Source organism: Oryzias latipes, chromosome 17, assembly GCF_053564925.1.
Source record: "Oryzias latipes strain Hd-rR chromosome 17, Olatipes_Hd-rR_3.1".
NCBI lineage: Eukaryota > Metazoa > Chordata > Actinopteri > Beloniformes > Adrianichthyidae > Oryzias > Oryzias latipes.
The window spans coordinates 34,399,292-34,419,297 of NC_136253.1; the positions used below are offsets into that span (position 1 = coordinate 34,399,292).

At 41.5% G+C, this 20,006-nt stretch overlaps 2 protein-coding genes across 3 annotated transcripts in view; one reads left to right on the top strand and one right to left on the bottom strand.

Moving 5' to 3' along the window:
• Window positions 1-843: 843 nt before the first annotated feature.
• On the bottom strand, window positions 844-15,398 carry rgs20 (regulator of G protein signaling 20). The gene is made up of 5 exons (XM_023965115.2): window positions 15,060-15,398; window positions 7,659-7,825; window positions 5,357-5,431; window positions 5,030-5,264; window positions 844-3,899 (listed from the first exon to the last, which is right to left on the bottom strand). Exons 1-5 carry the CDS (start codon window positions 15,246-15,248, stop codon window positions 3,711-3,713), a joined length of 855 nt encoding a protein of 284 aa, XP_023820883.1. The 5' UTR covers window positions 15,249-15,398; the 3' UTR covers window positions 844-3,710.
• Window positions 15,399-18,011: 2,613 nt separating this feature from the next.
• atp6v1h (ATPase H+ transporting V1 subunit H) overlaps window positions 18,012-20,006 on the top strand; it is a 31,157-nt gene continuing 29,162 nt past the window's right edge. For both annotated transcript variants that reach the window (XM_004079441.5, XM_011487061.4), the window contains exons 1-2: window positions 18,012-18,143; window positions 18,709-18,883. In XM_004079441.5, coding sequence (XP_004079489.1) covers window positions 18,780-18,883 — 104 coding nt within the window. In that variant the 5' untranslated portion in view covers window positions 18,012-18,143; window positions 18,709-18,779. The remainder of the gene's footprint in view (window positions 18,144-18,708; window positions 18,884-20,006) is intronic.

Sequence of the window (20,006 nt, forward strand, 5' to 3'; positions counted from 1 at the left end):
CCTGAAACAACATTGAAGGGAAATGGAAATTCACAAAAGACATGAAATTCGTTACAGAGTTTCCTTATTAAAAAACCTCAGAACTGCTTTGTTAAAAAGACCAACGCCGCATATGTACACAAGATCCCTTATTCAGAAAAAAATACAGTATTACCATTGATAAAGTATTTGAAACACGTTTGGTTTTCATACTAATTATCATTATTTTAGAATGGTAACTGATTGTCAGTTCATTTCTTAAGGATAAAAATCAAATCTGGTTTTATGGGGAAGACAAAACTGCTGGTTCAGTTTCTGTTCAGAGAAAATGTTGACGAAGCTTCCAAAAAGGAAGAACTAAAACATCTATAGAGCTGCTGGATGGACTTTTGGTTTCAGAGCAAACAGTAAACCCAAACTGAGCAGAGAGGAAAGAGTACATTAAAGGGGAGGCTCATGTAAAAAAAATAAAAAAAAATACCTGAAAATCCCTGGTGGAGGAGCTATCATAATGTGGGACTACCTTTTTTTTTATTAAGTATTTTATTTAACTATTTACTAAAATATTTTTACAATGAGTTTAAAATTATTTTCTAAATCAATTTTCTTAAAGTCTTGTGGATTCATAGTTAAGTTAAAAAACTTTTACCAGGAGAGATTAGTGAATATAGATCACAGTGCACAATAATCATTATTAAATAGCAAAGAGTGTAACTTATATTTGTATTGATTAACCTCTGCTTGATTAAAAAAGTATTTTTTTGTCTTTATTTAGGCCGGAAAAAGACAATTAATGGAAAAATTCTCTAGCACCAATGCCAAATGTGAAATTTGGTTTAGTGACAAAAACTCCTCCACAATCAGTAAAATTATTGTGCTTTATTTTATCTTAGTTGAAATGCCCACAAGTCATTATTTTCTCAGAGTAACAGAGAAAGAAATCTAACCCATATACTGTAAACATTCACATTATTTGATTTCTTATGTATTCTTGAGTAAAGTCAGCACAAAATAACACATTTTATATAGTAAACAAAAGAAAAAGACAAAAAAAAAACAGTTATAGGCATCACTCCAAACCATTGGCTTAGATTGTGTTTTGAGGTTGATCTGCACGGTGCACCCATCAGCTCAAATTGCACATAGTAGGTTAAGGTTAAGTCTAAGACAAGTGCCACCCCGGTTGGCCAAAAATTCCTATCCCAAACTCACCCATCCTCGTATGCCTCTGCAAGTAAAGAAATGTGCTGTCGCCTCCCTCTGCACTGCCAAAGCGTGATGTCACCAATCAAGACGCCATTGTTTGTTTGGCCAATGAGAGGGGACGGCTCCAGTAAACTGGCTTTCTGCTGCAGTTCATAACCTTCATCGCATCAATCTGAAAACCAGCGTTTCCCATCAGAAAGATGTCATGAAACTGGATGTCAAGGCACTTCGCCACGTGAGGATCTTGTCTTTGTGTGTGACACGTTTTGTGAGGCAACAAAGTAATTCAAAGAAAACTAGTTATGCAAAAAGTTTCTCACACTTGGCAACTCCAATTTGTAGTCATTGGAAACACTCGTTGAGCACATGAACACAGCTAACCTGGTCTGACCCGCACCCCCTACCGTCAGATATTTCATCTTTTTAAGACACACTTTTATCGAACATTAAGGTCTGTAATTTCCCATCATCTCCATGTTCCACAAAAAAAGAAATCTTGCAGTTGGGTGTTGGGTTTTATCATCCTTCTCTGCTTTATCTGTCAGTTAGAGTGAAATATGCATCATCACCATCCTCAGAAGCCACCAAATCCCTTTTGGGGGTCATGATCGGTGTAGTCATCCCTGTTGGGTGACGGTGAGGTTCACCCAAAACACACATGGGGACAATTTAGAGACACCAATTAACCAATGACAGGGGTGCTCAAACCGGGTGAAGGGAAAATGTGTGATACTTTTCATTTCTTGACAAAGAACAGATATGTATCTAAATTCTTTTATTTCTTTTTCTATTTTTTTAACCAAAATTACAGTAAATTTCACATTTAAAGAGCAGAAATTAAATTGAGAAAATGTGTGGAAAAAACTAATTTGGCCAGCATTAAATCTGAGTTCAGATGAAATGCTATATATTATGTATTGTCAAATGCTCACCGTAAACTTCTACATTTGAATTATGTAAACAACAGATAACACAAACAGTTGTCCGATTCAGACGAACGAACGACACGTTTACGACGGCTAATTTAGCCAATCACATTTGAGGAATCGACACACACTTCTTAGAAAGTGCTGGAGGCTGCATGTTGCTCATTTTCCGCCAGTGGAATTTTGAATGCAGGCCAGTTAAAAAAAATAGGAATTTCTTTTCCTACTCGGTCTTGCCTGGATAACTGAAGGTTAGATAAATAAAACTTTGAGCCACAGGCCAGACTTTGGACATGCCTAACCTATGAAGCATGTTTTTGGACTGTGGGAGGAAACTGGAGTGCCCAGAGAGAACGTGCAAACTCCAGACGGAAAGGACCCAGCTGGGATTTGAACCAGCGCCTTCTCACTGTGAGGGCTAACCACTGCCCCACCGTGCAGCCCTGAATATTTATCAACCCTTGTAAATATATAAATAAAAATCACGTGGAGATTTTTCAAAAATATGAAAAATATGTTTGATTTTAGGAACTTTGATGTTCAGCCGGTAAAGCAGAAAACAGCAGGACATCATCAATATCATGTGGTCTAACCGGTATATTTCCACAAATACCTTTTTATTCCCGGTTACCACGTGAATCATGAATATTTCAGCGTCAGAGTCTTTCCGGGAAATATGTGTGATGGAAAATTACATGCCCAATAAATGAAGTATAAAGATTCAAAATGTGTTCGCTTTGACTAAAAACTCTCAAATTTGTCGTCTTCACAGTCAATAACTGCAAACACCGTCTCTGGTAAATACAGAATTATTGAAAATAATTGATACTTTATTCATTTGATTCCTTCTGTGGTTCTCACCTCCATCCGTGCTTCCTGTTCCCACTCTGTTCTATTGCCCCTCTATGACCCCAAATAACACGGTTTTCCACGACGCTCAGGTCCTGCATGAACTGGAGTTGCCAAGTCACCGACACAGGAACCAAAGTGTGAGGTTTGGTGACAAAACAAGGTAAAAACCAAACGATACCCCACAAAGCTGCCTGTAGCTTTTTGACTTGAGCTTTGATTTTCATACGCAGTAAAGAGAACCAGGCATTTCCACATAAAATACCCACAATTCCATGTTTTACTATTTACAAACTCATAAATATATATATATATATATATATATATATAGTCTACATCAGGAATGACCCCCCCCCCCCCCCCCACCACCACCACCACCCTACCTAAACAATCATACAAAAAAAACCAACAGACCATAAAAAAGTAAACACAAATAAAATAGAGTATTTCTATCAAAAGAAAGAAAACTGAAACGACGCGTTTTCATTTTCCTTTGGAGAGTTTTGCTTTGTTGATCTGAAGCAGTACTTGTGATGTTGAGCCCTCGGGAGATTTTAAGACCTGAGTGTCTTCGGTCAGGTGCAGATCACAACAGCTCTGAGATCCCTGGGAGGGGCCGGGCCCCGAGGCCCACGCCCCGTCTAACCCTACACTGAACATACAAAGGAAAACATCTTTTAAAAAAGGGATGCGGATTTTGGGGAAGGGGAGGGGGGGGGGGTACCGTCAAAAGGTGGTGTCGTCACCGCCCTAAGATTCGGGGGACTGCTCTGACAGGGAGTTGAGCAGGTTTTTGTGTGCTGAGGAGTTCAGGTAGCGGGGGTACGAGTCTCTTTGCATTAACGTATAGATCTGCAGCTGGGCGTCCTCGAACGTGTGCGAGGTGGGCTCCACCATGTTCCGGTTGATGGTCTCACGCACACGCGAGTCGAGGCTGACCTGGGAGGAGATGAGAGAAAATAGGAAGTAGAGACAAAATAGACCCCCCCCTCCGATGACCGTTTGATCTACTTACAAAGTGTTCCCCGTGGTCTATTCATTAGGATTATGTTGTTTTTAGCCAGATTCCCCCCCTAAAAAAAAAACCTGTGTCGACATAGTTTCTGCAGAGCAGCTGGAATTTTTTAAAAATTCACCTCTGTGTTGTGGGCGGGACTGTTGGTGCAGAGCAACCCCACCCCCTCTTCCCCTCCCCATTGCAAAGAGCTAAATTGTTTGTCCTCCATCATCAAATAAATCCCCCAAGAACATGTTACAAACACCAAAACACCATTTTCATCCCGTTGGGTCTTTAAAAGAAACAATATTTTTTCTGTAAAATCCTCTCAAATGTCTCAATGTTCTAGAAAACAACACCGGATTTTAGATTTTGGCTAAAAACGGCATCCTCATGACTATAAGACCACTGGGAACACTTTGAAAATAGATCAAAAGATGATCACAGTGGGACTTTACTGTTCACAAAGACTTATTTAAACTAGTGTAACTACTTGTAAAGCTTTGTGAATATGTAGATTATCACATCTTGTTTTGTAGTTCTAAGTGTTTTCATCTGTTTTAGGATTTTTTTTCTAGTTTTTCAGCTGAAACAGCTGAAAACTGAAATAAACTGGTGTGTTTTCCGTTGTACTTTAAAACTTGAGTTCAGGAGAATTAAACATTTTTTAAACATTTGGATCCAGACTTTCTGTTCCCAGAGTCCAGTCTTTGGTAAAAGTGAAGCTAACAGGCTCAAACCTGTACTTTTTAGGTCTACTTCTCGGGCGTAAAAGTTTTATTTTGATATCATAGATCAGTCAATTCATGTATTTCATGCTTGCTTCAAAATACCCTTAGAGGAAATATGAAGTCCTAGATCACACAGTTCTAAGATCCACTCACAACCATAAAATTATGGAGTAAATTTACTACAAATGTGCAATTTAAAGAACATTTGGCCCAAAGATATAATTCAAACAGAACCATTTAATCCTATTTTGCCAATAAGAAGATCCTAATTCTTGGCAAATCCATTGTTTTTCATTTAAACAAACTCCATGAGAACCATGTCAGAATTGTGATCTGCCCACCTCTTTTGGCGACAGAATGGAGATGTAATCCTCATAGATGACCCGAGCCTTCTCCTCGATCATGCTCTTATTCGTCTCTTTGCTGAACTCCTCGCAGGCTAGCCAGAAGAGCATGTTCTCCTCGCTGAACTCGGTGCGAAGAAACTGTCGGAAGCAGTTCCTCCCGGCCGGGCAGCCCATGAGCTTATCAAACGACTGCCCCCACGAATGCACCTCCTCCAGGGTGGGCTTGGGACTGGAGGCAAGGAAAAACATTAAAGGGAAACAATGATGCACACTTAATTAATTTGATGTGCATGACGGTTTTTCGCATTGAACTGAGCTGACCAGTCTTCACAGTCTGCGGTCCCTTCTTTGACGTCATACGATGTTTTTCTGTTCCGGTCGTCCCGGTCTTCATTCCTGATGATGAAACAGACACAAAAACTCAACAAAAACGGTTCAAGCTTAAACCCAAACTTCACTTCAGGGATTTCCTGCTGCTCATGAACATTAAAGATGCTTAAGGGGGGGGTGACACGTCTAAACCAATCCATTTTTAAACTTTACACCGTGTTGTCGGATGAAAACGATTTTTTGTTAAAAGTCCCACTCCAACCATCTCTAGATCTATTTTCAAAGTATTCCCAGCGGTGGTTTAATTATGATGATGTCATTTTTAGCCAAATTTCAAAACATTTAAAAAGTCGTTTTCTAGAACATAGTTTCTGCAGAGTGGCAGGAGTTCATGTGAAACAACTTGCTGAGAGCTCTCTGTTTACACTCTCTGCCGCTAGCTTACAGCCGCTCACAACCCCAAGCTAACATGAAAGGTCCAACAGAATAGGGAGCAATGCCTGAGCTGTCCAGCCGTCCAGTTCGGATCCAGATTCCAGCTCAGACCAGGAAAACAAAGACGTTCACTGATCTGTTTGTCTGCAGGTGGAGGATCAGAAAGGGGCGGAGCAGGTAGACTGTGGCCCCGCCCAGCATATCTTCTACTTCACAAATACAATCTTTTTCATACTGCATTTCACATCTGCTTATGATTCACAACAATTTGAACAAAGAAATACTCAGAAATGCAATGTTAAGCTTCATTTGCTTTATATATGTCCTTTATGAGAAAAATGCCTCAGGAATGTGTTAAATTTACAAAAAAAAACATTTTCGTTGGAGTGGGTCTTCAACTTAAGTCATGTCCTGCTGCTGCAGGCATTGAAGATGCTTCTACACCAATCAATCCATTCTCATTGATCTTTAATAAAAGTCAAGACTGGGTCCACATGTGAAACAAGCCACAAAATGTTCAGGCTTAGAGAACTGCCTTTTGATTGAACTGCTGAAACGAATGCAGATTGAACTGATCTCTTTTCCCGGTGTCAATAAATGAGCTCATATCACTCCTCTGCTGTCTTCCCTTCATTGCCTCCCAGTCAAATTTAGAGCAGATTTGAAAATGTGACCCCTTATTCTTCATCTCGTCCTCTGAGGGGCCGCAAACCAAAAACGTGTGACTGCTGTAAAATCAGAGAAGAGCTTGTTTTCCAAGCAGTTGTTCCTCGTCTTTGGAACGCCCTCCCTTTGTCGTTACGACAGATCCACTCTGTTAAGTGTCTTAAAATACAGACTTTTATTCGGCAAAGCTTTTTGTTGGTCTTTACCGTGACTAAATCTTTATTTTATTTCGTTGGTGATAATTGTTCTAATTCCCTGTTTCGGCTTCATTTGATGCTCCCTTTTACAATTCTGAAGCACTTAACTGCTATAGAAACAAACATATACGTACTTGACAGAATTGAAACAGAAAATGTATCAATTAAAACAGGAAAACAAATGCTGCCTGTGCATGAAAATGTCTAAAAGCAAAGCATCAGTTTGCAGTCCTAGACTCAGTCTCATGGATGGCAGCTGCCTTCTTAGACTGAACTATCTGATAAAAAACAACTAGGACTTGTGACTGTTTACCTTTAAATGATCAAACGGATAAACGCCGTTCAAGATTTAAATAAAGCTTGCCTCGAATTAGAATTGATCTCAGACTCTTAAAAGAAAAAACACCTAAATGCTTTTTTAAAAAGCAGGGAGAGGCGTGTCTAAAACCTGACCACTTACGATTCAATTTAATAAACTGAAAACCTTTATCATTATTGTTTTAGGTTCTTAAAATTGATCAGATTTTGCAGAAATATTTGTCAACACATATCCATAGATGTATTTGTACACCATGCAAAAACAAAATTATTTGTAGATAGAAGTGTATTTATCATTTTATCTGAACTCTGCCCCAGATTTTGGCTCTTTGCTTGCAGGAGCTTGTCATCTGCTGAACGTCTCCGTTTTCCCTGTGTGGCTGCGTTGATTTAATCAGAAAAGAGCCTGAATCCTCATAAATAAATAATAGATAAGTCGGATTCTGATCTGTCGATATCATAGACGAGAAAGGAGCTTACACGGATATGCGGTTTAAAATTAGGTTGAGCCTTTTCCAAATGTAATGAAGCTGCTGCTGGGCGAACGTGCACATATTTCATGTGAATCTGTCAGGAGCATCAGGCAGAGGCTCGGGCCTGCTGTTGAGACGCAGCGGCTGTCTTGCGTGCAAAAATGTCGCCCATGCTGTGGCACAGTGAGCTTGAAGAAGACTTACCAGGAGCAGCTACAGCAGCAGCACCAACAGAAGCAGCACGCATTTGAGCCCCGTGGGTTGGCCTGGCCCGGCTGGTCCTGCTGGGCCGGTGCAGTTCCCCCCGCTGCCGACTCCTGCTGCACCGACATCTGCCTCTTTCGCATCTCCATCCGTTCTGATCCCATGGGCTGCAGTCAGGGGAGAGGGAGGCCAATGAGTGTTGATGTCAGGAATTGTGTGTAACTGAGATTTTATCGTGAAGGAAAAGCTCTTGGCCCGCAATGCATCAGTGTGATGGAAATGGGTGCCAGCGTAATGAGTGGAGCAAGGGCAGGATGAGCCGTGCTGCAGGCTAATATGACAACAGAGGTGATGGAAGTCTGAGATCCAGACCAGCAGTCCCTCCTCACCAGCATTTTACTTGTTAGAATTGAATCGATATCAATGACGGCACACCTATCTGGTATATATGTACCTGTGTTGGTATTTCCTGTGCAAAGGAAGCCATTTTTCTTCCAAAAATGTACACATAAAGGGGATTTTTTTAAAATATCCCACCTGCAATTGTTAAAGCAGTCCACATGGGGGTTTGTGAAGCTCTGTGCAGGTGTGTGTGTGTGGGGGGGGGGGGGGGGGGGGGGGTAATATAATTACACACCTATTTAGGATGTGAACTAGTCAAGCATCAGATTTGTATGGGCCCCCAGGCTGCATGAGGAATCACTGTGTCACTATTGTGACTGTAAGTCTCTGCGGTGTTCATCAGAACCCCCCCTCTCGGATGGTAGGCCTGTGGACAGTGGAGCTCAGCTCACAGAAGGACTTCTTGTCTGATTCTGGAAATGTGTCATCACCAGGTCAGACGCTGCCAAATCCTGTCAGATCGTTTATGTAACAGAGCTGTCGCTTCTGACACATGGCATCTTCCCGCCACTACCTGACACGGCGAGCCCTGTTCCAAACACATTTTGGGGGGGATGATGAGAGCGCGGGGCCTGCTGAAGCCGCAGCTCCGGAATCTGGAAACCGCAACATCCTCTCCATGAAAACAAAACCAGTTCCAAAATGGATCCGCGGTTTCACCTCCCCCCCACCCCCCACCCCAAATCCGAGCTGGCATCAGCATCAGCCGCAGGTTCCGCGCGCCTTGCCAAAATGACACATTTTACGCGTTGGGGTGTCGGGCGCTTCAGAGCTGACAGCATCGCAGTGCGCTTCGGGTTGACTCAACAGCTATAGCCGATGGAATTGGGGGGGGGTGGGGGGTGGGGTGATAGTATTCATTCAAAGAAAAAACCCAGGAAAACGCCAGCTAACCCCCACCCCCACCCTCCCACCCACTCTACAGCCTTGCAGCACAAACGTGAAGGACACCGGGATTAAAAAAAGGCTCCTGACTGAGCGGGTTCACATCCAAACCGATACAAGAGGCGCATCACAGCAGCGGGAAGTGGAGAACCGTGGCGCTCCATCTGCCCAAGACAACCGCCGAAAAGGCACCTAACCCTCTGAAGCCAAACATGCCATCAAAAACGACCAAGAAAACGCTCCGAGCACGAACACCATCACGCAGGGACGCGTCCCTGTCCAACAAATACTCACAATTTCACCATGTATGCACAGCACGAAGAGGGAAACCTGAGCCTTGATTACATCCGATGGAACATAAGGCTTTTTTTTCTCCTTCACCGACCGGCTGCTTCAAATCACTACGCATGCGTCCCCTCTGCAACCCGTAGTAGCCCAGTGACGAGAGTAAAATCCCGACAGTATGACACAGGTTCAGCTGCTGCCCTATCGCCCATCGAGCTGAAGGCGAGAGCGCAGAAGCAGAACATTCAAACAGGACATTTAAAAAATCTGTCGTTTTCTGTTCTGAGCATCTTAAACGAGTGTCAGGAACCTAAACTTTCGCCTAATTCAATTTCCACGATGCTTACAAATGCATTAAAGCAGTACTGAGTAAATAAAAGTTGAGATTCTGTTGGCAGATTCATCCAAATCTGGGTCTAAAGTCGCTGTCTGTGGTGCTGAAACAGCTGATGGAGCATTTTCATCTCAATGACTGTCATTTTTTAGGTGTTCTTTGAATTTGTATTGCTTTGAGTTTCAGAGGGATCGCATGCACAGTGACGTGCGTGTGTATGCGTGTGTGTGCGCGTGTTTGTTAACTTTGTCCATTGTAAAAGCAGCAGTGAAACAATGCGAATCCTCTCCATCGAATCTGGACATCTGTATCACCCCCAGCCTGAATGAGAAAAGCAGAAATTATGGGCTGGATATACATCCTTAGGGTGTGCAGATGATGTTTGTTTTTATTTCGTATTATTTCCCTCATTGAGGATTGTGTGTTCTTCATCATCAGCAGAACAAAAACGACACTGCCACCTGAAGGAAGCAGTAAGAACAGCATGAACATCAAGATCTGAGAGGTGCCTTATTTTTCAGACACATCTTTGTTTTATTTTAATTTTATTCAGTTTCATTGCTTCCTTTTTATTCTTTTTAGGTTTATTATGTCACGTTGAGAAGAAATTTTTATGATGTTTTGGAATCAATCCGGTGTACATTTGAATATGAATTGTTACAGGCAGTTCAAAACTAAAAAGATATTAACACCTTTCTTTTCAAATTCCCTTCATGTCCGTCATTCTCTAATCAGCAGATGGCAGTCTGGACTCAGCACCTGTACATTCTGCAAAACTCCAGCCAGACACACCTTTTTCTGTCTGCTCAATTTGCTTCGCTGCTTTCATGCGGTTGCATTTCGGTGCCACATTGTTGGTCAAGATGCCTCCCGATGCCGTGAAAATCAATGTCACTTTCGAGTGGAACCACATAAATGTGAGCATGGAGACTCGATAGAAACCAGGTTTTTTTTTATGTCAGTCTGCACAGTTCCGGTGTTTTTGGTCTGATACTGCAAATATTCCTCATATAAACAGCTTTTTGTTTCTTTTAAGAGAAAAATACGTATATTTCCTTCAGTAAAGACTTGCTCTGTTTTATTGATATTCATAAGTGTTCAGAGCATTCAGACATCCTCATCCTCCCTGATTCAAATAAAGGAACTGTTACCTTCTCCCTTCATTTAACACCTCCTCTTGTGGTGGTGTTGTGTAACCCAGACCCACAAATAGGCTTGTGCGTTCCATAGACACACATGTGTGATGAATAATACTTGTGTGATTTAGCAAGGTGGTGCAGGAATGTCTGAATGAACAAGGTCACGCAGACGAAACAGGTGAATCCAATGTATTTAATGTTTTACGAGGCATCCAAAAATGTACTTTATGTTCAATCCCTGTAACTCAACATGAGAAGACTGGAGACGAGTGGCACTTTTTTATCATCTCATCAGGACCTCATGCTTCCCATGAGCATCTGTTTAGTCACAGCAAAACATCCTCTTTTCCCATCATTTCAAAGTGTGCTGATGAAGGTGCTATTTTCACACTAAATGTCATTCTCATTTTCATGAGGTGCAATCAGTGTCTTCCTCCTTGTAATCAACTTGTGGTGTCATCAGTTGTCTTTGGCGCACTCTAACCACCAATATAGAACCGAACTTCAAATTCCTGTCCTTTATGCAGACTGGCTTTAAATGATAAATATTGCGGTTTCAGGTGTTCAGAAAATATTTGAGAGCTTTTGCTCCTTACAAAGGTTCTGGGAGACAATGCAGGAGCCTGGCGTCCCATACAAAAAGATTCAGAGACAGTTAATGCCCCCAAGCTGTCAGACTACAGAATTCTTATTGGTACCTTCAATGATCCCTTGAAAAACCTAATAATACTGTACAGAACTACATACGTCTCTTTCAATGCTACTGTCATATGAGCGATAACTGGCTCCCAAACCCATTGTAACTCTACCTGTGCCTTTAAATTCAATCCTTCCTGCGCTTTCGGTTTTTAAACCCTTTACCTGTTCTGTGTATTTGACTGTTCTGTCCTGCAGCAGTCCTGAACTGAAGGAGCAGATCGTTTTTGCAATTTTTCCTTCTACCTGTGCCTCTGAGCAAAATCTTTACCCCTGCCACATACTCAAAATTCATCCAAATTTGCACACACCTAGTACACGGGGAAAATAGTGATTTTTGGGCATAGTGAATGACCCCCCCCCAAAAAAAATTATGACATCATAGCAAGTTTCAATGACCTTTGACCTCAGGAAGAGGCCGCTGTCTTGAATAAATAAATCAAAAAACACTTTTAGTGCCAGCTACAAATTTAAACCTCTCCAAGGGTTTTTCCTTGATCTCATTCTAACTCCTTGAGCAGCATTTAGAAGATACTGGGGGAAAAACTTTGGTTTTAGGAGTTCTAGATTTTTATTGGCATTAGTGGGACGAGCTCACAAAAGTAAATCTATTCCTTGCATATTTTTGAAAAAAATGATCATAAATCCCTGACTCAAGCTGAACAAAACGATATAACATACATTGTAAATATATTCGAATTGTTGGTGTGGTTAAAAAAAAGGTCTGTTACCTAGGAAACCAAAAGATTAACTTTTGATTATTCTTCTAAAAATTACAAAGAACTGTTCATCCCCTCCAGGTGACCAAAAATGAAAATGGTTGCTATGGAGATAAAAACCAATAGAAAAGCCGGCATTTAAAAAAATATATGTTTTTCATATTTTCATGTTTCAGCAAGGCAAACGGTTCTTCTCATCCCAATCATTTCATGGCATTGGTGACCTTGCGTTGATCCTGCATATGATTAATGATTAAAAAAGAAAAAAAATAGAGACTGGAACACTGCACTTTAGATTGGAAATGACAATCAGAACAAATGTAAACAGGAAAAAAAATCAAAGAAAAGGAAAATAACTTTAGGTAATTGAAATGTTAACCCAAACAAATGTAGTTAAAAGATCTTCAAAGCAAATTTTTATTAAACAAAATAATCATGATTTCTGAAATATTCTCTTCTGTCTGTCATGCGTGACAGGAACGCATTAGTTAATAAAGAAGACGAATGTATGTAATTCACAACCAGTCTGAAAACTAAAGCTGTGATTAATAAAATAGATTATTTTACTGCAAATATGCAACATCAATTCATCAATTCTAATGCAATTTCACATATAACATTAGACAAAAAAGCAGCTTTCCTGTTGTCAAACTGTAAGTGATAATACTTTTATCTAAAAATGTTACTGTTGTTTGATTGACATTCCCAGTTAAGTGAAAACTGTTTTTCATACCAAAACCAAACTTTCACAAGTAAACTGATGTCAATTCATTTTCTTGAATCTTAATTTGAATCTAAGTAAAATTGAAATCCATGATCACATTGATTCAGTATTTTAGCAACAATAGCCAGAACTGTGAAAAATCAATCCAGCTGTCCTACAGGGAGGTCCACGAGCACAGAGAGTGCAAGCTCCAGCCCAACCAGGACAATGATAGCAGGACTTCTGAGCATCCCCCAACCCCAGGCACGAGCCAAGGCTCCCCAAGGGCGACCCGCCCCATGCTCCAGGCAGCCCCCCCACCCAGGCAGAGGGAGGTCCAGGAATGAGCAAGCAAGGGGCTGCCCGGGAGGAGGACACCCAAGAGAAGTGGGTGTCCCCAAAGAGTGTTGTAAACATGGCCCCACCAGGCTCACCTGGAATTTTGGCGAGGCCCAGCGCTCAAGGCCAAGGACCAGAACCCACACCACAGGGACACAGACACCCCCAGGATCAGATGCGATGTGATCCCTGGCTCATGGTCTTGCCAGAGAACGTATCGATCCCTCTCCCTGCGTGGAGAGAGGGCCACCGGGGAGCCAGCACCCGAGGAACACGGCCGCCGTTGCCGAGACCCTAGTTTCCCCCATGAGGGATGGGGTAGGGGACAGAAGGTCAGAGGTCCCACCTTTCTTGTGTAATGTATGTGTGATGTGTGTTTGTGTGTGTGTGTGTTTTGGAGTGCATATTGTTGTGGTGTAAAGGGTGTGTGTACTAAAGGGTGCAGCTAAAGTTGGCGTGTAGGGCACTGAGAGGACATCGCCTGCTTGCTGGCAGTGATGTCCAAGCACCCCCCCCCCCCCACCACCACCACCACCAAGGGTCCTACATGTCTAAGGTGCAGTTAAAACAGAAAGCAGAGGGGCCCGAATCCACGTGCCAACCACGTCTACAGTTTAGATCCAGATTCCAGCTCAGAGGAGGAAAACAAAGACGTTCATGGATCTATTTGTCTACAAGTGGATGCATCAGAATGGAGCGGAGCGGGGAGCTTGTTGCCCTCCCAGCGCATTTTCTTCGTCAAAAATAAAATCTTTTTCAAACCTCATGTTTTCGTCTGCTACTGATTCACAACAATCTGAATAAAGGAATACTCAGAAATGCACATTTGATCTTAATTTCCTTTATGCATGTCCTCCATCATGACAAACATGTCACAAAAACATGTAAAAAAACACCAAAAATGTGAATCTCCAACCAGCCGGCATTTTTTGTTGGAGCCGTGTGGGTACATGCACTAAATCCTAAGTTCAGGAATCCCAGCAAACTCTTCTATGAACTTCCATAAATGTGTGTTTGCTGCCGCTCCTTTTATTCAACAGGAAATAATCTAATTACAATGCAACAGCGTCACTTTTGCTCCAAGATATCTGGCCACATAACTTTGTGTGATATATGCTAATGACCTGAACCCAATCATCTCCCATCCTGACCATCCAATCAAAACTGGAGAAAGCTTTGTGGGTTCTCGTGGTTCTCCTGCAATCCCTTCCTTTCTGGGAATAGCAACAGGCTTCACTGCACACAGTGATCGGAAATCCTTATTCATCCATTTATCGGGAACAATTCTTTTCTCTACAAGATGACAGTGTTGGAGTTCTCAACACACTAATTTAACTGTTTTTATTTATTGCACACAGATGGTGCCTGTGCTGCATTTTATTTGATGGCATAACTTTATTCAGAGTTCCAGTAACTTGAAGCAAACTATTTCAAGACTGACTATCTTCTTCTTTTAATCTTCTTAGGCTTTGTTCAGACTGGAAGGACTTCTCTAAATAGACGTTCAGCTTGAAGAAAAAAAAAGGCTGCTGAGTCTCCAGCAGCTGCAGTCTATCTGAAATAAGCACACTCTGGCACCAAAGATGTTTTAATTATTTTCTGGCAATTAATAAGAAGCTGTCTGGGGACTTGTTCATGTGCTGATATGAAGTATTTTATTCAGTCTTAAATTCTTTGACAGACAATTGTTATCTGTGGCTGTTTATGGAAGCCGAAAAAGAAAATGTCTGTTTCCGTGTTGTCAGTCAAATCTGCCTAAACAGATTCCCTGTCAATCATTTTTGGGAAACTAGATGAGAAACAGACATTTCCTTGGGGGGGGGGGGGGGGGGGGGGGGGGGGGGGGGGCTAGGAGTTTATGACTATTATGGTAACCCTTGATGACAAATATTTCCATACCTCAAGGCAAACAATCTCCCGCTCCTCTCTGACAGGCCCATTGTAGTTGAGCTCATATCCCACGCTGTGCCGGCAGGCCCGGACCAGTCCCCGTATCCACTGCCACATCAGGACCCTGGCGTGTTTGATCCCCCGCAGCACAGACGTGGGCCGGATCTCCCACTGCCTCAGCACGCTAACACATGGCATGCTCCAACCACCAGGCCTCACTTGCCATGCGAGACCCCAGTTTGCGTTAGATCACAGGACATCCACTCTTCCCGCTCTTTTCTCACCCCCTCAGCTCTGAAACGCATCATGGCTGCAAAAGGAAGGAAGAAGCATCGGTGAAGCGGACGAAGCAGAGTGTTTACAAAGGAGAGGGCAGAAGGGGATTAGGACAGTGTTCCTACTGGATGCAATCCTGATTCCTCCGTGCTTTACTGCGTCTCACCAGCTTAGGCCAGATTAAGCGTGGAGGTCTTACTGTCTGAACTACACGGACAGAGGAAGGCCAGTGACAGGCACAGGATCATTTTTGATTGGAATAAACATGTCTTACAAAAGAAAAGAAAAACAATCGTAAAAGATGCAACAATATTTTCTACTTCTAATGTGACGTCTCTGCATTTTTAAGTCTTACAACAAGGTGTGAAATAATGATCTGACAAAAGAACTAAACTATTACATTTTTCATTTAATTATTTCATTTAAATTAATTTAAAATTTAAATCCTTTAAAAAAAATGTTATTCTAATTAAAGTAAAACTGAAAATGTGAGGCTAATGTGCTTGAAAGGCAAAGTTCTTAATGTGGCAGCTGGAAAACTGATTGAGCAACACTGTTGAAAACAGTAATTCATTCTAGCATGTCCTTTTTAACATAATAGAAAAAAGTGTTTCTGACCAACTCCAATGAAAATGGTGTTTTGGGTCATTTTAACATGTTGTTGCGGTGTTTTCCTTTGATGTGTGACGTCTGTTCCAGATAAGGATGTCATGAAGTCGAACAAAAACGTACCCCCCTTTTGTTTGGTTTCACAAAAAGCATTGATTTTACCTGAATATAATCAAGACATCAAAGACCCTCTGTGATGAAAATTGCGTTTTGATGGTTTTACCATGTTCTTGTGGCATTTTTCTCATGACGGAGGACAAATATAAAGAAAATAAATCTCAAATTTGCAACTTCTCAGTATTTTTTTATTAAAATTATTGCGAATCAGAAGCAGATGAAAAAAGGCTGTTTTTGAAAAAAAAAAGGTGTATTTTTGACTTCAAAAAATACGCTGGATGAGCAACAAGCTCCCTGCAGACAAATAGATCCATGTCGGTTTTCCTCGTCTGAGCTGGAATCTGGATCTAAACTGTATGGGTGGATCGCTCTAATATTGCTCGCCATTTTGGTTGCATCAATAATGATAGGCTGGGGTTGTGAGTGGCAGTTATAAACAGGAGAGAGTGTATACAGGTGGATACACTAGTATCCACTAGTCCAGAACTCTCCTGCAGGCCTTTTAACGAGAACCAGGAAGAGGGAGCAAATTACACCCATCTTAAAATCTCTGCACTGGCTCCCTTCAGGATTGATTTTAAGATTCTTTTAATAGTTTTTAAGAGTGTCCATGGCCTTGGTCCTTCTTTTATATCAGACTTGCTTTTAGCCTATGAACCTCCCAGAGCCCTTAGATCCTCAGGCGCGGGCGGGCCTGCTGAGGGTCCCTAGAGTCAAGACAAAAATCCCCGGCGAGGCCTCGTTTAGACACTACGGACCTCGTCTGTGGAACAGCCTGAGGATGTGAGGACCTCATCCTCTGTTGAGGTTTTTAAAAAGAAACTAAAGACTCATCTATTTAACTCAGCTTTTAATTAGATCTTATATATGTGGTATCTTTATTCTTATATTTTATATGCTATTTTATCACATATTTATTTGTTTAATACCTTTTAGTCCTTTTATGTCTTAACTTGTTCTAATTTATATTTTAGACTTTTATGCACTAAATCATCTTATCTTATTTTATTTTAATTAATATTTTCATATTTTACCTGTATTTATATTTTAAATACAGGTAGTTAAGTTTAAGTTTATGAGTGTCTTCTCACCCTTGGATGGGCTGTTAGTGTTCGGGCTCCCAGAGATTTGGCCATGCTTGTCCTCTGGCATCTCTTGTTCCAGCTCCTCTGGGCTGCCGGGCCTGGTGTGCCCATGTTGGGTGCACTGGGCCTGGGGGTTGGGGGTCTCTGGGGCGTTGGGTGCTGGGGATAAGTTGTGCTTGTGCTGTAAAGATGCTGACACCCCGGCCAACAGGAGGACAGGGCGGACGGCGCCTTCTGGGTTCTCTTTTCTTTAGCTTTGTCATTTCTCTTTTACTTGTGCTTGTTTTTGTGTATTTTATTATGAGGGGCTTATTTAATTATTTTATTACATGTGTGGGGATTGGTTTTATTGTATTCTTGTTTGTTTTTTTATGGGAAGCACCTTGAGCTGTCTGTTTGACATGAAAGGTGCTTCATAAATAAAAATTAATTTCAATTTGAAGAGAAATGAGGGTGGTGTGTCTCTGCATTTATTTTCCAGCCCAAAACTCAAAGGCAAATTTCTAATGAACTCCTGCCTCTCTGCAGAAACTATGTCCTAGAGAAACAACTCAGGTTTTTTAATCTTGTGTGAAATCATAACTAACAGATGCTTAATTACTTTCTGTGTTTTTATCAGAAAACAAAAGTTTATACTGATACAAACATGCATAAATGTACAATTGTCAGAAGCAGTAATAACCTCAAACAAGGCTACATCCCCCACTCCGACTTTCCTTAAAGTTTAATTAAAAAAGTTGTTGTTAATGCTGACACACAAATTGTGCTTGTTTTGGTTGTTTGCTTCATATTTAAATTGTTTCATGTAAACTACATTGTGTATCCCAAATATCACAGAAAACATTGTCAGGAGCCCCCCTCCAGTGGCGCCCCAGGATTATCTAATAACGCCCCTGCTGTTTGTTGAAGCCCTGATAGTCACGCGCATGTGACCGACTGTCAGTGTCACATGACCGACTGTGCCGCTGTGTTGTAGTCAGTTAGCACAGTGCAGCATATTAGCTCGGTAAGTGCTTCATTCAAGGACTCGTGTTGATAATTATTCAGTCGACATGTTTCTAAAAAGCATAATATTGTTCCTTTTATCACACTCACAGATCTTTATCGTTTTTAACGCCATTCGCTAAAAACGAACTAAGCTAGCTGTTAGCATCCTCTGTCTGTGTTTTTTCCGTGTTTGGTTTTTAACCAGCAGTCCTGTGATCGCAGCGTTTATCTCACTGTATTTTAACTTTTTTTATTTTTATTTGGTGAAGCCAAAATGATGTTTTTTTGTTTTTGTTTCTTAAGCGGTTGTTGAAACTCGTGACATTGATGGGGTCACAAGTTGGCTAAATCGACCAGCTAGCTTGTTAGCATCGCGTCCTTCTGGGAAAATTCTCTTTAGAAATAAAGAAGCAAATTGTAAAATGACGGAGTATATGTGAGTATCTATCCAGGTTACACCTTAGCAGCGCTCAAGACGAGCTGTCATCGATGTTAACGTCCGTTCGGACGCGTAAACCTCCACTGAGTGTTTGAAAATGAATACTTTCCTAACGGACCCGCTGTGTCTGCTTCTGGGATCACAGTGGAGCCGGTGTGCTGAAGTTCGATCCCGGTTCCTGGTGACTTGTTTAGGCTTGGGACCATAGATTACGGGATGGACATCCGAGGGGCCGTGGACGCTGCCGTCCCCACCAACATCATCGCTGCTAAAGCAGCTGAGGTTCGGGCCAACATGGTCAACTGGCAGTCCTACCTGCAGTAAGTTCCTTCAAAATGCTGCACATCCTGATTTTAATTAATCAATTCACCCATCCAGTCATTCCTTCATCCATGTATGTATTCATTCATTCAGCTACACTCTTGTGTTGACATGCAGAGATGGTCAACTGCATTATAAAACTGTACTCCTAACAGTATTCTACTGCAAATGGGGATGGGTGTCGTTAAGGTTTTAACGGTACTACTGCCTCATCAGCGCGGTGATCAAAAATCCCACACCGTCACATCGCTAGGTTATATCTTGTGGGACACACCTAAAATGCGACTTCTCCAGTACCGATAGCAGAATCGTTGAGGTCAGATCTTACCGATGCTGCAGTCTTGAAGAATGTTGCCCTGGGGCTCGTTCAGTACCCGGGCTCGGTACCCATCCCTAACTGCAACACACTATTTTTTACACTAAAATTAAAATATTAAAAAAGTTAGCATTTCTCTGATTCTGTTTTTTTTGTGTGGACATTTTAGATTTGGGATCATATTTAAAGCAACAAGAACGCAAAATAAATATCAAACTGTCAGAGGAGAAAACAAATTCTAAAAATGTTTGGGAGTTTTATATGCTACTAAATGTTCCCTTCTCTCCTTCTGTGCCGGTCCCAAGCCCGGTTGCTTTGAGAGGGTTGCGTCAGGAAGGAAGGCCTCTTTCATGTGGTCACCAATGAGGTTTCTCCGTTTTTTCCCCAAATCCGTTTTTTTAGGAGTTTTTCCTTACCGCGAAGGGGGGTCTAAGGGCAGGGATGCCAGTTTAGTTTAGTCAGTTTGTTAGTTCAATTTAGTATTTTCCTATTGAATTCTATGTATTCATGATCCTTTTAATTTTATGTTTTACTTTTTCAATTACCGATACGAAGCCCATCGAGACGACTGTTGTTGTGAATTTGGGCTATACAAATAAAATGGAATTGAATTGAATTGATGCATTTTCAAAACCTTCTCAGTGGTCTTTTATTATGATGACGTCATTTTTTAGCCAAAATAAAAAAATAAAAAAAAACAAAAAAAACTTGTGTGGTTTCTAGCAGCAGGAGTTCATCAGAAAGTCACCTCTGAGTCGAGGGTGGGACTGTCGGTACAGAAGTACAACTAAGCTTATTTCCCATCA

What these genes read in the sequence shown, in the direction of transcription:
- rgs20 (XM_023965115.2), bottom strand. Translation starts at nt 15,248, where the DNA reads ATGCCATGTGTTAGCGTGCTGAGGCAGTGGGAGATCCGGCCCACGTCT. An exon ending in GGGAGATTGTTTGCCTTGAG is followed by an intron (nt 7,826 to 15,059) that starts GTATGGAAATAT and finishes CCCTGACTGCAG; the next exon opens with CCCATGGGATCAGAACGGAT. An exon ending in TGCTGCTGTAGCTGCTCCTG is followed by an intron (nt 5,432 to 7,658) that starts GTAAGTCTTCTT and finishes TTTCATCATCAG; the next exon opens with GAATGAAGACCGGGACGACC.